The sequence below is a fragment of the Macadamia integrifolia genome, chromosome 8 (genome assembly GCF_013358625.1).
Source record: "Macadamia integrifolia cultivar HAES 741 chromosome 8, SCU_Mint_v3, whole genome shotgun sequence".
Taxonomy (NCBI): domain Eukaryota; kingdom Viridiplantae; phylum Streptophyta; class Magnoliopsida; order Proteales; family Proteaceae; genus Macadamia; species Macadamia integrifolia.
The window spans coordinates 22,927,019-22,944,134 of NC_056564.1; the positions used below are offsets into that span (position 1 = coordinate 22,927,019).

At 36.4% G+C, this 17,116-nt stretch overlaps 3 protein-coding genes across 4 annotated transcripts in view; 2 read left to right on the plus strand and 1 right to left on the minus strand.

The window, feature by feature from the left end:
* Positions 1–681: 681 nt before the first annotated feature.
* Positions 682–1,695, plus strand: LOC122087725 (protein PXR1). The gene is made up of 2 exons (XM_042656935.1): positions 682–761; positions 873–1,695. The coding sequence occupies exon 2, from the start codon at positions 908–910 to the stop codon at positions 1,280–1,282; it is 375 nt and encodes a 124-aa protein (XP_042512869.1). The 5' UTR covers positions 682–761; positions 873–907; the 3' UTR covers positions 1,283–1,695.
* Positions 1,696–6,150: 4,455 nt separating this feature from the next.
* LOC122085398 (mitochondrial outer membrane protein porin of 36 kDa-like) lies at positions 6,151–11,434 on the plus strand. The gene is made up of 6 exons (XM_042653808.1): positions 6,151–6,311; positions 6,410–6,477; positions 7,611–7,721; positions 9,789–9,875; positions 10,207–10,415; positions 10,786–11,434. The coding sequence occupies exons 1-6, from the start codon at positions 6,263–6,265 to the stop codon at positions 11,090–11,092; spliced, it is 831 nt and encodes a 276-aa protein (XP_042509742.1). The 5' UTR covers positions 6,151–6,262; the 3' UTR covers positions 11,093–11,434.
* Positions 11,435–12,791: 1,357 nt separating this feature from the next.
* LOC122087325 (hypersensitive-induced reaction 1 protein) overlaps positions 12,792–17,116 on the minus strand; it is a 5,518-nt gene continuing 1,193 nt past the window's right edge. For both annotated transcript variants that reach the window (XM_042656407.1, XM_042656408.1), the window contains exons 2-6: positions 15,526–15,719; positions 14,750–14,870; positions 14,554–14,645; positions 14,272–14,368; positions 12,792–13,431 (exon numbers count right to left, since the gene is read on the minus strand). In XM_042656407.1, coding sequence (XP_042512341.1) covers positions 13,073–13,431; positions 14,272–14,368; positions 14,554–14,645; positions 14,750–14,870; positions 15,526–15,714 — 858 coding nt within the window. In that variant the 5' untranslated portion in view covers positions 15,715–15,719 and the 3' untranslated portion in view covers positions 12,792–13,072. The remainder of the gene's footprint in view (positions 13,432–14,271; positions 14,369–14,553; positions 14,646–14,749; positions 14,871–15,525; positions 15,720–17,116) is intronic.

Sequence of the window (17,116 nt, forward strand, 5' to 3'; positions counted from 1 at the left end):
GGAGAAGATGCAAAGACACTAAGGAGTAGAGTTGAATACTATAAAAGGGGAAAGTCGTCTACCATGACGTCTAGTGATGATCCAAGATATGAGAAGCTAATGTTGAGAGAGAGAGAGAGAGAGAGAGAGAGAGAGAGAGATTTTGATAGAAACTTAGAAAAACTCAACCTTATAAACTCGTTTATAAAATGAGAAAACCCAAGACCATAACAACCCATGTTAATTCTTTTTGAAATCAATGTAGGATCAACCTCCCATATCACTAATATAAGATTGTAACAGATTTTGGCACATTCAAGTGAGGATTTTAAAAATTTTTAGGAGCTGACCCTATCTACATTCTTTAAAATGTAGGGACTACCCAAGAAATTTTGGTTTTTAAGTTCGGATCAAGTTTCCCTAAAGCCAGTGTACGGAAATCCATTCACTGTGGCCCATCTTAGACCACTCGCGGGGTGTGAGATGGGGTCTCCCGAGTCTCAACCCTTCAATCGTACCATGATGTTCACCGCAGGGTGAAGGAAAACTTCTCCCTTTAAATATTTTTTTGTGAACGTAAATAAATAGAAGAAATCTATTAATAAATTAACATCCCGGGTCGTCCGCTAGTGATCAGCTTATTGTGGTCATGGGTTTATCAGATTTCACGCTCCAACCTGCTCTTATCGCCATTAATTATCCTTTAAACACAGTTATATAAAGGCTTACTATGTCTTCCAAAGGCAAACATCCATTAATTCTCTACACAAAGCATCAACCAGGTTTGTTTCATTTCAATGATTCTACTGTTCATGTTGAGAAAACCTATAATTCTTTGTCTCATGATCATGAACTGCTTCTATCTAATACATCTCTCGTGTTTTCCTTATTAGGAGATAGTTTGAGATAATTAAGTACAGTACTTTCAATGGGGGAAACAAAGCCAGAAAATGATGGTTCAAGCAAGGTGGAAAAGAAAGAAAAGCATGAGGATGAAAAGAAGAAGAACAAGGAGGAGTTGGGTGAAGAGAAAACCAAAGACAAAGACAAGAAGAAGAAGAAGGACAAGGATGGTAAGGATCAGGAGGACAAAGAAAGTAGTGGTACAGGCAAGGACAAGGAGAAGAAGAAGAAGAACCCTGAAGATAAGAAAGATCCAACAAAGCTAAAGCAAAAACTGGAAAAGATAGAAATCAAGATCCAAGATTTGGTTGCTAAGAAAGAAGAGATCTTGACATTGATTAAAGAAGCTGAACAAAATGCTGGGAACTCAACTGCTGCTGCTCCTGCACCCGCCTCTTGACCTCTTCTTAAGAAAGCAGGTTGATCATGATTGGTGTAATATGTAATTCTCCTTTATCATTTTTCTTTTGTTTATTTGTTCATTGTGGTTGTTCCCATGGCATATCCATATGGGAATCATGAACAATTTTGGTGTATAAATTTGATTTTAGATGTGACTGTCCGTCTGCCGGATGTGGAGATTTACAGGTACTTAGTTTTGGATACCGTCTCCTTAATGACTAGTTTTTAAAGATGAATTTTATCTAAATCCAAATTCATCCAAAAAAAAAATATTGTTTAATTTATGATTTCAATACTAGTTATAATATATTATAGCATGTCAAATTAATAGAGATTTCTTGTACATGTCCATCAGATTCACATGCAAAAGCAACAATAAATGAGTAACTAAGGATTGATTATGGTCTATAATGAAAATTAGTATCAAGTCTATGCAATAAGAATTCTATTTTTTGCTCTACATAGGTATAAAAGGAAAAGAAAGAAAGAAAACTAGCAACAAAAGGGGAAATGGGAAATTAATTACCTCTCAGATCATAAAAATTGATATGAAATAGATAAACAAGTTGTGAGGAATGAAACCTGATCCGAGATCAGATTCAGCCGGTTGGAAAGAGAAGGCGCCGGCACATCTCAGGCCAAACTTTATTCCACACAATTGTTATAATAGTTGCCTTCATCAATGGATGTGTGGGAGGATTAGTGAATCTTCCTAAGCCATAAGCCGTTGTATAAGTACTTGTAAGAGTGTTAAATCTTGAAGGACATTATGTTTAAGAATGTGAATTTGTAACTGAAATCGTTTACCGAAATTGAACCGGTCCATTTACATCGAAACCGCAAAACTGTTTAGTAAATGATGCAGTTATGGTTTCAAGTTTCAGACCGATTAGCTAAATGGGTTGGGTTGGGTTGGGTTGGTTTTAACCGCGAAACCCGTTAGTTTCAAACCGAATTGAAACTGTTTAAATTGAACCGTTTAAATGGTTTAAACCGATCCGATTAATCCATATAACAATTAAGTAAAGCAGAGGCAAAATCAGTATATCACTTCCAAAAATATAACCCTAAGTAAAAGCGATTGGAATGAAATGGATTTGAGACGTCTCGTGTTCCCTACTTCACTTTTCATGGTTTGAACCCCTAGTTTTCTCAATCAGGTTTGTATGATTAATCTATTAGTTACAAAATGACCAAACAACTTTCATTAAATTCTTCCCATCTTCTTTTTTCTTCTTCTCATACTCTAATCTAAGGATATGATGATTCATTCATTTCTTTCATTTTCACGGCTTGAGAATTAGGAACTTGGGTTTATAGGTTTACAAGGGTATGCTCGGGGAGATGAAAAGGATCCTGGGTTATAAATCGAGTGACAATGGAGAATGGCCATCCAAAGAAATAGCACTAGATTATCAAATTAAGACACATCATCATCAATATAGAATCTCTTATTTGTGGTTGCCAATTATTTTTGAATAAGCTTATGATTTCAGTTTAGATATGGTTGCAAGTTATAACAAATCAATTGTGAACCGTTTTACAAACTGTATAGAATAAACCGAAACCTTTTAAAACCGTGAAACCGACATTGTTTAGAAACCGTGAAAACCAAAATCGTTTACTAAACGGTCACGGTTTTAGAAAGTGAAATCGTTTAGTAAATGGTGTGGTTATGGTTTTAGTCAAATAAATGTGAACCGAACCGATCTGTATCATTTAAACCATAATCAAACCGATTAACACCCTTAATTATGTTGTTGTATGCATCAATGTTTATCTTTACTACCACTAATGTCACACACTGATGGCTTGATTGAACTGAGATGTGAAGCATAATGTTTTTATGCTTGATATGCAATGAGGATTTGTACCACAAGATAGAAAGTATTTTAAATAAGAATGTTCGGTACAGAGAAAATTTGTTAATTTGTTGCCAAAGCAAGGGGAATGACACATTACGCATTTTATATGTGCATTAGAGATAAAAGTGATTTGGATATCTTTTGAAAAGTATTTAGTGCCTATTTACGAGCATCATGGAAATACGTAAATGCCGTTCAGTTAAAGAAAGATGATGGAGAACTGCTTCGAACGGGCACTAAATACTTTTCGAGAGATTTGCAAATCATTGATAGGATTAATAAAATCGAGGCTTCAACATTTGGGTTCTAAATCCAAGTGGTTATCTCAAGGCCCTTTGCTCTTTCTCTTGAGAAATGACTTGACCTAACCCATTTGTTAAAATAATTAACCTTTTTACGGCACGTACAAGGTTTCATTATTTTTTATTGGCAATTTGACATGATGTATATCTAAAGAGAAGGCCATCATTTTCCATACAATCTTCAGTAGTGATATGCCTAAAGACTCAATTTCATTTGACCCTCTAATTGGATGGAAGAAAGTTATAGTTTATACCACAGGCAATAAGGAGTGGGAATTTATGATGAACCATAGTTCAATCATAGTGACACATCACCATTAGTCAAGAGATTTTCCAAGCATGTACTAAGGCTATGTTTGGTAGTCAATAGAAAGAAAGAATTTAGAAAAGAACAGAAAAAGAAGAGAAGAATAAAGAAGAAATGGTGAGAAAATAAAAAGAGTATGTATGTTTGGTTACCAAGAGAAGAAAATAAAAGAAAAAAATTCAAAAATTTTTAATTTTAGGAGAGAGATAGACACATAGGAAATCATTGTGTAATCATTCATTTTTTGTCTTATTATGTTTTCATATTTTCTTGTGTTTTTTATAATAACAAAAAATTTGGAGGGAACAAAATAAAATTTCACAATTCCCAAGAGGAATTTTGAATTTGAAAAGATGAATCTTCTCTTAGGTGAAGACATATCAAGTGCAAAGAAAAATTCTTAACCCAATAAAAAAGATCAAAAAAAGTGTACTTTTTTCTTTTCTTTTATTTTCTTCTCTTAGCTACCAAACACAATCTAAGTCTTTCTCGTTACATTATTTTTTCCTTGACCTTTTCTTTTTCTTAACAAAGTTGCATTTGTTAAAAAAAAAAAAAATCTGCAATCACCTTCACTAACCAATCTTTCCTTCTTAAATCGAATCACAAAAAATTCTTCATGATTTATTGGAATAAGATTTTAATTTGCAATTTAGCTTAGTTGTAAACCGTGTGCTTGTTGTAGCTCGACTCAAGATTGGGTCACATCATCATCATGTGTCGAAGTAGCAATAAATTTCATTCATTGAAGTCCGTTCTCTTGTTGAGCCACTCAAGGAAGAATATTTAAGTGTATATCTATTTCTGTCACATGTTAAATTAGATGTTGTTGAAATTTGGTGTATAAAAAGACCTCAAGGACCCTAGTTTACATGCCAAGTTTTCACTCAATCTGTACTTTACACGTAACAAAATAAAACAATAGAAAACTATGAATATGTATACCAAAAATGATGCATAAACATAGAGGTGTCAATTCTTCAGTTTGGTTTGGTTTGATATTAAACCAAACCAAAATCAAAATGTTAAGATAGTTTGGTTTTGATTTGTTTTAGATTAATCTTTTATTGGGTTGGCTTAACAAGTTTGTATTGGAATTTGTATTGGTCTATTATCATGTTGTCACCGATTTTGGTTTTTTATATACATACATTAAAAATAATGGAAAAACATGTTTACTTATAAAGTTTTTCGATTTTTATTTGGGGTTTTGGTCTATCCGATTTGATTTTCTACCGATTTCATGAAAATATTTATTCTAATCTGTTTTGTCAGTCCAACCAATTTTGGTTAGAAATTGACATCCGTACGTGAACATATAAGGATGATTATGCGATAACATGAGATGATAAAAGCTTGAATTAAAGTCAATTTTTATTTATTTATTTATTTTAATAGAAGTACTCTTTGAAGAGTTGTGGGATTTTTGTGAGGTTATTGGCAATTTAAAAATCATCTTTTTCGTTGGTGATTTTGGGATTTTTGTGAGGTTATTGACAATCTAAAATTCATCTTTTTCGCTGGTGATTTTTCATTGCATGGTAAAGAAAAACTTCTTAAGAAAAAAAAAAATTCATCTTCTTCGGTTGCCCACGAAAGAGAGTCTTCATCCACCATGATATGATTTTATAATCGTACATAGTCTTGAGCAGAGGAGTTTCATTATTAACTCTTCGCTCATTATTATCGTAGCTTAAGAAGTTCTATCTTTCATTTAAAAAAAAAATTTTAATAATAATCTTTCTCAATTGCCCATGAAAGAGAGTCTCATCTACCATGATATGATTTATAATTATACGTAATCTTGAACAGCTGAGTTTCATTATTAACTCTTCCCTTGTTATCATCGTAGCTTAAGAATTTCCCTATAATGTTTATCTTTAAAAAAAAAAAAAATCCCTTACAGCGAAACAAACAAAGCCTAAGTGAAATTCGGTCCTATGTCTAAATCACTGGTACGGTAAATCAATCCTAAATGCAACAAGGGTACGGTAGTTTTTTTGTCTTACTGCCACCCGGCAATCAAATGGTGACTCGCAAGTGTAGCTTCGCTACCCAGCACCGCATCCACAGCCTATCATAACAACTAATATATATATCAATAGAAGATTCCAATCCGTGATATCGCACCACAAGATTAAACAAACCATCAATTTATCTGAATTTCTCTCGAAATTATGTAGTAGGTGACGCCGCAGCCAAACGTGGCAACCATTGTACATCATTATTTATTCAACACATGTCTGTACCGTCAGAACCATAAATCGGCGGCCGTAATAGGGTATGAGGGTATCTATTTCACTATCTATAGATCGGACGGCTCTGATTCTTCGAAGAAACCAATACCAGTCTGTCCAGAATCCACAGCCAAAGGCTAATGAAATTAGGGTTTTATTTATTTATTTTTCCGCCAACGTTTTTGTAAGCGATCTGCTCTGGTCTCGCTCTCACTGTTCTTCTTCCATTTCTCAAATTTTCGATCTTCATTTTTCTTGGGAGACAAGATGGTGAAGGGACCAGGACTTTACAGTGATATAGGGAAAAAGGCTAGAGGTGATTAATCTGTTCTTCGCTGCTCTGTCATCTTTGATCGTCTTTCCATTCATTTTATGTTGAAATCTTTGTTAGTTCTCATCTTTTTTCTTCTTTAGATCTTCTTTACAAAGACTACCATGCCGACCACAAGTTCACCCTTACAACTTACACAGCGAATGGCATCGTAAGTTTCTCTTTTGTTGCTTTTCATTTACTGTAGTTCCAATTCAATCGTTGGTCAGATAGGTTTCTTCATATTATTGTGGGATTGATTTTGAAATTAATATCAGAAATCGATATGGAGGTTTGGAAACTTACAGTGAGCTGCATTTCTGTCTATACCTTGTTTCGTTCCTTTTTATTTTCTGATTCATTTTGCGAATTGCTTTATTTTTTGCCGTTGTCTTTTATCATACCATTACCATATATTCTACGTTGATGATATTCATTTTTAATTTGTCATTTGGGAGCTACTTTTTTTCTGTTGCTCCTGTAATAAGTCCCTTAATGTTGTACGCATGAGGCATTTTTCGAATAAGCTTTCTGTGGTTATTGAATGTAAGCAGATGCGTTCTTATCGTCATGATTGGCTGTTATGTTATGATGATTAGTTGATTACTTTGTTCTTCTTACTGTGTATGGCACGTTTTGTTTGTTTCCTAAACTGTAATAACCTTTGAGAATGCATCTGGATCGTAGATAAATCAAATTATGGAATTTTAGGATGTCTAATTAGTTGCACCAGGTGAATTATGGTGCTGGGTTGGAGTTTGAAAATATTAAATAACTTCTGCACTTACTACTGAGAGTTCAAGCCAGAGAGTTTGGAGCTTCTAATGTGGAATCCCTATTGGCTGTAGTGTTGGATTGTGGAGACAGCAGCAGTAATTCTCAGTGATGCTAACAAAAAGTATTTGCTTTAAAGCCAACTATTACCCTTTCCACAAGCATTTGTCTCTTCCTAGACAAATTTGCATCATGACAAACTAAAGGCTTAGCCAGGGCAAGAGGCTTTAGCTACTGCACGGCCTCGGGAGGGGCCATATGTATGCAGCCTTAGCTACACTTTTTGTGGAGACACCGTTTCCTGGTTTGAACCTGCGACCACAGGTTGCAATAGAGCAACTTTAAATTTGCGCTGAGGTCTGCCCTCTTGCATCATGGTAAACTGATCACTTTTATTCTGATCAATATGTTTTTCCAGGCAACTTGACTTTTAATTATCTCTGTGTTGTTTTGTCGTTCTATTTACTTAGTCGCTTTATGACATTTTTGAGTTTATGTTGTTCTGCTGGTTCTCATATGTTGTCCTTGCAGGCTCTTACTTCAACAGGAGTTAAGAAAGGTGATACACTTTTGGCTGATATCGCTACACAGATTAAGAACAAGAACATTACAACAGACATCAAAGTGGACACAAACTCTAATGTAATTCATTAACATATCTCTTTCAATGTCTCTACTATTTTAATTTGTTGAATTTACTTTCTCATTTGCAATGTATTTAATTCATTAACATATCTCGTTCATGTCACAACTTTTTTTTATTTTTTAAATTTAATTCTCATTTTCAATGTATTCTTTGTGAGCTGTCTAGGCTGAAATTGGACGCGGTTGCTTATGTTAGATGATACCTATTGGTTTAATTGTGAAATTTTAATTTCTTAGTGGTGTGTGGGTTATATCTATTGTAGACAAACTGTGTTGCATGTGATCTTGGACTAAATGTCTCTTTGATGTGGGATTATCCAGGTTTTTCGATAACCTTGTGGTAATTATTCTTGGGATTAAATTTTACCCAAATCCCATTGAAAAATATTCTCTTAATTATCTTTTCCATTTTGCTTTACTTAACCTTTATCAAGGAAACTTTGACTTCACTTCATTTCTAACCGATAGAGTATTTGTGAGTTGGCCAGGCAAGGGATAGTGAAGCCTTATCTGGTGGTTGGGGGTGATTACCCTTGGTGAAGTAGTTGTTTAGTTTGATGGCCATTTGGTTTCGTTTGCTTTTGGTGGTGTTGTGTTCTATGCTTTTACTCTGGTTGCAGAGGAGTGGAGCTGTGTTGTTGTATTCTTCTTTATCTCTACTTTTCCAATAAAATTTGTTGCTTTTCCAACAAAAAATAAAAATAAAATTACAAACAGAACATTTAGTAAAATTCCATCCGTAAGAAATCTTACATTGTCAATTTCATCAGATGAATTCCCATCTGTATGGAACTATCTATATGGATTATGTAATTGTTCTTTTATTGGGTGATTCATATAGAACCTAATTAATTTAGGGGTCATCTAGTATAGTAAAGTATAGGGGCGTGAAACCCAGGCCTGCACCAACAGGTCTGACCAAGCTTGATCGATTGAAACGGAAACCAGAGCGTTTATTTGATAAACAGTCCAGCTTTGATTTTAGGAAACATAATTTTTGGTTTAATTGGTCAGTTCCGATTAATTGAGTTAGTACCGTGGAACCTTCTGTCTATGACCAACAATGTACTTGTTGGATTGGTAAGATTATGAAACCTTATATCATAGAGGTTTCCTTACTATACTTTCATTAGAAAGTTTGTGCAGTGTACATCCTGTTTTACATCATTGTATAGTCTTACACCCTTTGAAGAAGATACAGTTATCTTTACCTATAAAAAAGAGGGTATCACATCCCTTTTTTTAATCATTAACTTGCAGGGTAATGACTTGAAAAGTAGGCACATTGCTATTGAGTTCCTGGCGGTTAGAATGGAAACTTAGGTCAGACCCATAACCCTCATGAATTAACATAAAGGCCTTACCATCTTAGGAGTGCTGATCTGACCAGTGAAGAGGCTAGTAATACCTGCTTATGTTCTTATTAAACCACCACTCTTTATTTGAATGGTGAATGTATGGTGAGCATGGAGTCAGTGAAGCCATCTCTCTGCACTGTTCCTTTGGACAATTAGGATAGAGGGTTTTTTTTTTTTTTTTTTTTTCTTTTTGGGGGGGGAGGTGTGGGGGGTGTGGGTGGGTGGGTGGGAGTAGAGGTTGGCAGGTGGTAAGGGAGGAGGTTTTGAACTGCATTGAGGGTTTTGCAGCATGTAACAAGTTGGTGAACTTAATTTAGATTATGCATGTAGACGTAGTTTCTTTCTCCGGAAATATGGGTTTTATGCAGTAATTCTTAAATGGAACTGGGTTGCAACAGAAGTAGGATAAGTCTTCCATGTATGTTTCCTATGTGCACATGGTTATTTCTCTCGTGGATTAATCATATCTAAATTTGTGTCATGTGGTTTTTCAGAGAGGCAGTGCAGAACAATCTTTCTTTATCTATATGTTAAATTATTTGTATCCTCATTTAGCTGTTACTTTCAGTTATGCATATGATTTACTATAAATACAGTAAAATTGCTTGCTTTTTTTTTTTTTTTTTTTTTTTTTTTTTCTGGTTTCCCTCTCGTTTGTTTAATCATGTGCTCAGTTGGTTGTCTTTTTCATTGTGTGATCTTCCAGCTCGTAACAACCATTACGGTTGATGAACCTGCACCTGGGCTGAAGACAATCTTTAGCTTCATTGTTCCTGATCAAAAGTCTGGTAAGGTGAGAAATTCACTTATATTAAGAGAATTTTTAGAGGTTATTATTTATTTTAGATTTATAATTTCATGCCTACGGTGATTCTTCTGTTAATCGTTGTTTGAGTTGGTTATGATTTATGAGATTATATGTCCACGGAAGCTTAGTGGTAGCTTGTCTTAAGAGAATGTGGCAGTTTTCTACAAAAAACAAGTTTTCGTAATCTTTCTAAAATCTTATTTTATTGATATGATAAGAAGGTATAATAAATCTTCAGATGTGGGTTGTGCTAATTTTATGTTTATTCATCAAGGTTATGTTAGTTTTCTGTTGAATATTTGGGTGGTTGTGACAGGTGGAACTCCAGTACTCACATGACTATACAGGTATCAGCTCGAGCATTGGGTTGACTGCAAATCCCATTGTTAACTTTTCGGGTGTAGTTGGAAATGGTACTGTTGCTGTCGGAACTGACATCGCCTTTGACACTGCTTCTGGGAACTTCACCAAATACAATTCTGCCTTGAGTTTCACCAATGCTGATCTCATTGCTTCCCTGGCCTTGTGAGTATTTTTATTTCCTTTTTTCCTACTGAAGAACATTCTTTCTCGGTTATTACACCATTTCCTGTGACAAGCACCCTGTCATTTTTGATTGGTTGACCATTTTGAGTAAGCATGGTTGTAATCATACACTTTTACTCATTCTTGGGTGCCCTCCCCACGGATCCCAGGCAACAGAGGACCAAGTAATCGCCTTGGTTGGCCTAGCCAGGTGTGCCCAATGGATAGATATTTGAGCTTTACAGTTTGTGTCAGAAGTCTTCATCAAATGATAAGATGAATTTGGGACCAAGATTAAATTTTAGAGATATTGGTAAATCTTTCGTATGTTGATTTTTCTGTTTGATTGTGTTCTATTTTATTTGTCCAGGAACGATAAGGGTGACACCCTAATTGGTTCATACTACCACTCTGTGAGCCCCTTGACCAATACGGCTGTTGGTGCTGAGATGACTCATATCTTCTCAACCAATGAAAACACCTTGACAATTGGAACCCAGCATGCGCTGGATCCATTGACTGCAGTGAAGGCTCGAGTCAATAACTATGGGAAAGCCAGTGCTCTTATCCAGCATGAGTGGCGGCCAAAGTCCCTATTCACCATTTCAGGAGAAGTGGACACTAGGGCCATCGAAAAAAGTGCAAAGATTGGTCTGGCTTTAGCTCTGAAGCCCTAAATCAGGGGACAAATCTTTTTAGGTGGCAAGCAGAGAGATGAGGGTATAGGGGTGGTAAGAAATGGTTTCATCCCGGTGTGGAAAGCAATAAGGTAAGCACATTACTGTCGTCGACTGATGTTTCTCTTATTTTTGAATCTCGGGTTGTAAAAAATAATTGTAGCTGGTGTCATGGACCAGTATCATTTCCTCGTAAAATTTTCATCCCCTTGGTTTTTAGGACATATACAGTCAATCAGTGGTTATACTTGGAATGTTGTTCCAATTCTTTTGATGATGGTTTGTGCTTTTGCAAAACTTTTTTGGGAATTTAAGGAAATGTAAACTGGTCGTGTTTTTGCATGCTTCTCTTGGCTGCTTGCCGACTGAAATGAGGGTGTTTGCACTTGGGCGGCACTGCTTGTGTTATATATCCACTATGGAAGACTGGAGACCCCCCCTCATTCTATCTCTTTCAACTTTTTGGACTCCAATGACGTGGGTGGTTGGCTGGGTTTGTGGTTTAGAGAATCAAAAGATAAGCTAGTAAGACATAAACGAGCCTAGTTAACGATCCGGTCCTAACCCGCCAAAACCAAGCCCTTGATGTCAAACATGCAAGGGACAACTTGAAACAGGGCTCAAGTAGGAAACCTTTTTATCACTTAGAAGATCATCAGCATACAGTGGCATGGCTACTCCTATTACTACTGTTTCCACCGTTGATCCTCGATATTGACCAATTTGCAATGGCCGATTGTGGGAAGAATCAACCGACCATTCACCACGTCCAAGGTAAGGCTGACCCATCTAGGGGTGTAAATTGGTTTGGTTCTAAGCTAATGGTATGGTTATTTGGTGGTTTTTGTAGAACCAGAACCAGAACCAGGCTAAACTGGTCCAATCCCAGCGACTCATTGGCGGCAACTGATGGTGGGTGGTTTTGATTTCTAATCGGTTCCAGGCACTATTATAGGATCATTAACTAGGCTCTTAAGTCCTCTTAGATCCCTTTTGATTCTTTATGCTCTACATTTTTGTCTTGTGTCAGTTTTAGTTTTTCGTTGAGCAACATTGTCTTATGGCAGGAGATCGATGCCTGGCCATTGAGTGTGCGTGTATGGACATTAATATGGTAGGGATTTCGCTGTATTATGGGTGCCTGGGTGGTGGGATGTAATTTATGCACACCTAAGCAGCTTTTTTTTCCCATATGTTATTATTATTATTATTTTTTTTTTTGTGAATATATTAATATTTTCTTCTATATATATTTATCAAACTACAAATTCATATAGAGGCATTGATCACGAAGTAAGATGCAAAGACCACAAGATAATGAATAGTAAGCAACAATACAAGCAGGCTCAGGATGGTTTTCTAAATCTCTACAATTTTTATGGGCCAACAAAGCTTTAAATCGTTAAAATAGAGAAGCTTTTAGAGCGTAACACCCGAAAAATCCAAGGGCATGGGATGTCACTTAGCCTGATTTGGTATGATTTTTATCTCGAAAATTATTTAGTTAAAATTCAAATCAAATAAAAAAAAAAGTTTTAAAGTAGTTGAAAAACTGTTTCAATTTCAAAATTGAGTTCACTCTTGCTCTAGAACCAACACATTGTTGGTTTAGGAAAACACCACCACCCCGTTCCCGGCCCTGCCAACAGTCTCTCTTAGTTGATAAAGTTAAAAGAAAAGAGGTAACTACAAGGCAGAATTAAAAACCAAATAAGGTTATCCCTAGTTTCTGCTTTCTTGGACATCAAATGTTCCATATAGTGTTTAAGCAAAAGACAAAATATTGGCTAAATTCTATTGCTTTGAACAATAAGAAAACAGAGCCATTCAAAGCCGCAATCGAGTCCACATATTACATAAGTACATGAGCAAAAGTGCTGGCCGTTGAATGTTAAACAAACCACACAAAAGGCAAATGGACATGAGATGCTAACGTTCACTCAAACAAAGACCAAGACATCATTGCAATTATCCTTATTACTATTGAGATGTTGTTGCCTGAAGCAGTCCATCACGAATTTGGGTTGCAACATCACGAACAGCACCAGGTCCATGCGGGATAAAAACAGCAGATGACTTGGACGTAGCACCAATCTCCTTCATGGTGTCAAAATATTGAGTAACAAGGACCATGTCCATTACGTCTTTCGCAGTCGTCCCTGGAACATTGACTGAGAAACCTAGTACACTGTCTCTCAAACCATCCACAATAGCCTGGCGCTGACGAGCAATACCCAACCCTGACAAATATTTTGATTCGGCCTCACCCTCAGCTCGCTTAATTTGAAGAATCTTCTCAGCCTCAGCCTTCTCATTTGCTGCCACCCTTAGCCTTGCAGCTGAACAAAATTGATGATTCAGAAAACTATACAGAATCAGCATCCAGAGGTGTTTGCCAACTATGTACAACACCCCCCCCCTCCCAAAAAACACATCTCACTAGAACATGTGTCATAAAGGATGATTGTACTAGATCACCTAACAATTTGAGATTCCACCGATTTGTACTACATCTAACGATTTGAGATTCACCTATTTGTTCAAATTCATCCCACCCATCGATCTATGGATTCATACAACATTAAAGCTAGGCCAACATTGCTCTACTGTTCACACACTAAATAGAATCATTACTTTAAACAGAAAAAAACTATCGAAAATAACACCTAACAAAGGAATCCAAGTAAGGAATCTCACATGCAGCAGCCAACTTTGCAATCTCTATGTATTGGTTGCTTAACCACCACTCAACATGGTAAATTTCAGCAAATCTGCAATTTACCACATGGCATAGCAAAACCTATCTGGTTGTTTTTTCACTTGAAAACCTTCAATATTTTGATGGTTGATATTACAAGGTTGTGTCCTCTCCATTGAGGGCTATAGCTACGGTAGACCAGCCACGTGGCCAACCTAGAAGGCCCCCTACAACATGATCCTTCAATGTGGCTGCAATCTGAATCGTTACCCACCGAAGAAATCCAGATGGCCTACCAAGGAAACATTTCCATGTAGCTCTACCCTGCTGTTTCACCATTGGATCCCCTCTCTTTATATGCAAGTGCAGGATCAAACGGAAGACAGCTGGGCTACACTATGAGCAGGGACTAACTAGGATCATTCTGTATATTCATAAACACAGATACCTGATAAGATTAGCTAAGACAAAGGGTACTCACCAGCATTGATTTCATTCATTGCCCGCTTCACATGCTCATCAGGCTCTATGTCAACAATCAGTGTTTGCACGATCTCAAACCCATAAGCCGACATAGCCTGGGGACCAAAGAGGAACATGTTTAGCTTCCAGGGTAAAAAATGTATGAGCTTATGTGTCATCGCAAAACAAAAAGTCAGACTCCTTTCTAGAATACAGGGTTGACATATGGGTGTCCCTTCCCACACGCAGATATACATTCACGTGCTCGTATTTTAACTTTGTTCACTAATCAGCACCATACCTTTTCAAGCTCATCTTCTACAGCTTTTGCAATTTCATTCTTTTGCTCAAAAACATCATCTAGATTCAGCTTAGGAACGCTTGCTCTGATCACTGGAAAATGGAATGGGCAACATTAGTCCATAATGATCAACCTCAAAGGAAACTACCTAGAAATAGATATGTATGTAATAGTTTTTCTATTTCTTACTTCATACCATCAAATACATAGGCCTGGATTTGGGTTCTTGTATTGCTTAATTTATAGAAAGCATCACTGGCCTTGTCAGCCAAGGCACGGTATTGAATAGATGCAACAACATTCACAAATACATTGTCCTGCAGAATGAATAACAAGAATAAAGATCAACTCAGTGATTGGAAAAAGAGGGAAAAAATTCAACTCAGTGCAGTCTTAGATGGGAAAAATTAAATCCATCATATCTCTCATCTGTTCATATCATGTGAATTTTATTAAATCCAATGAGTAGGCAATATCCTAGAATGCTATAATTAGGAAGAGAAAAAAGGGGGGGGGGGGGGAAGTTAACAAGAATAACAGGTTGGATACAGCTAGTCTGAACTATTCGATGCTTCCCAAAAAAGTTGTAATAAATGATCTTTCAAAGTAAATTTGAGGCTGGTCCATGTGGGTGCAAAATGTTTGTGGCAGACATGTTATAATCTGTGATAAGGAATTAAATACTACAACCTACAGTAATGTCCATCGCGGCAACACTGGAGTCATCACTAGGTGAACCATCTTCCATGTTTTGGGTGTGTGATGGCAAAATGTGTAGAGCAAGCTCATTTGGACCAAGAATTATCTTAGGAACCAAATAAAGGTTTTTTTTTTTTTTACAAGAGTTAAATAAATAACAGAAATGTGGCAAAAGCATTTCTCTACCTAGTTATTAAATAGAGCTGCTGGGTGACCATGGACTTGAGTTGGAAAAAGGAGAAAGTCATAAAATGAGTTAAAGAATTGGCAAACCTTAGTCTTGGTCTCACAACGCACGTCCAACTGTTGCAACCTAAGGGAGAGATGCCCAGCTACCTGGCTTCCCAGGACCCAAGGTAAGCAATGGCATCCTGGCTCAAGCACATCCTGAAACTTCCCAAATCTCTCCTTGATAGCTACTGTTGATTGATCAACTTGAACACAGCAGAAAAGGTTGCCCATACTCCCTAGTTTCATACCATTGAGAAGATGTTCATATCAGCAATTTTAATGTCACAGGAAAAACTATATATTAAAAAAAAAAAGCTCTCTGCCCTATTAAATTTAGTTTTTGCTATTTGCAACATCTGTTCTATCATGGAAATTCTACAGGCTAGATCACTCATCCAAGCTGATGATCATTACAAAGAACATATTGTTTTATCATTCAACTAAGCTGATGATCATTACAAAGAAGATATTGTTTGGAAGGACTCAAATAATCATTGAGGATATAATTCTAAACTCTGTGCATGAGATTATCAACAACCATACCTCATAATGGAGAAAACAAAATTCAAATTTGCTGTTAGTTCCGAATAAAAGCATAGTTATCCCCACAATTTATTCAAAAAACAAAAAGCACACAAGCAACCACCTTTTTTTGCAGACTTTAAATCTGATGCAGACAGCAACAAGATAGGTACTTTATGGAGTACCAACACAAGTAGCAGCAGCCCGAGCCAGAACAGTAGTTTACGGTTCTGCTTTGGGCCGCTTTTGGTCCAGATATGATGTCTTGTGGTTCAGGATTTGGTTCCCTACCTCCCCACAAGAACCTGATGGGAGGGCTTAGTTACGGTGTTTATTTTATATTTAATTGGTTGTACATTACTTGTAAAGGCCGAAGTCTTCTATTAGTTTTCAGCCTCTTCTTAAGGTCATTTAGCTAGTCTTGTTTGAGTAGAATTTTCATGCCAAAATTCTCAGATTTGTTTTCTATTCTTAGTCATATTTTCTGGTTTTATTTCGGCTTAATATCTAACTGTTAATACTTGATTCTGTTGCTATTTAACCATCCTTCAATACTATTCTGATTCCTTAACAACAAGAAATTGATTCCAAGATCTGTAAACTCTAAACAAGAGTAAACCGAAACCCCTGTAAAACCAGATCAAGCCATTGGATCAGATTTATCTTCCGAGGAGTCGTTCCCTCTATCATTCAAACCTTTGACCAGAGTTTCATATACATCTGATTTTATTTATTTAAATTTTTTTTTTTTTCAGATTATTAAGTTATTCTTAAATCTGGTCTTTTCTCTTCCCTGCAATTCTGGTTTTTCAACCGAGTTCTAAACCTAATACCTTAGGCTTCTAGAAACCTATTACGAACTCAACAAAACAGAAGCAGGAGAAAAATGTTGGGTACCTTTCATGAAGAGATCAATCAAAGGTCTCCAGAAAGAACAAAAAAGAAGAGACACCTTCCACCAAAATGAGAAGCAAATGGGAAGGGAGATACATGGAAGAAAAAAAATTTATAAAGTTGCTCCCCTCAGCTAGTCTGAAACAACTATGATATGGAGGCAGTTGTTACCAACTCAAGAGTACCAGAATCATTTAATCCACACACACCCCACCCC

What these genes read in the sequence shown, in the direction of transcription:
- LOC122087725 (XM_042656935.1), top strand. Translation starts at nt 908, where the DNA reads ATGGGGGAAACAAAGCCAGAAAATGATGGTTCAAGCAAGGTGGAAAAG.
- LOC122085398 (XM_042653808.1), top strand. Translation starts at nt 6,263, where the DNA reads ATGGTGAAGGGACCAGGACTTTACAGTGATATAGGGAAAAAGGCTAGA. An exon ending in CTGATCAAAAGTCTGGTAAG is followed by an intron (nt 9,876 to 10,206) that starts GTGAGAAATTCA and finishes TGGTTGTGACAG; the next exon opens with GTGGAACTCCAGTACTCACA. An exon ending in CTCATTGCTTCCCTGGCCTT is followed by an intron (nt 10,416 to 10,785) that starts GTGAGTATTTTT and finishes TTATTTGTCCAG; the next exon opens with GAACGATAAGGGTGACACCC.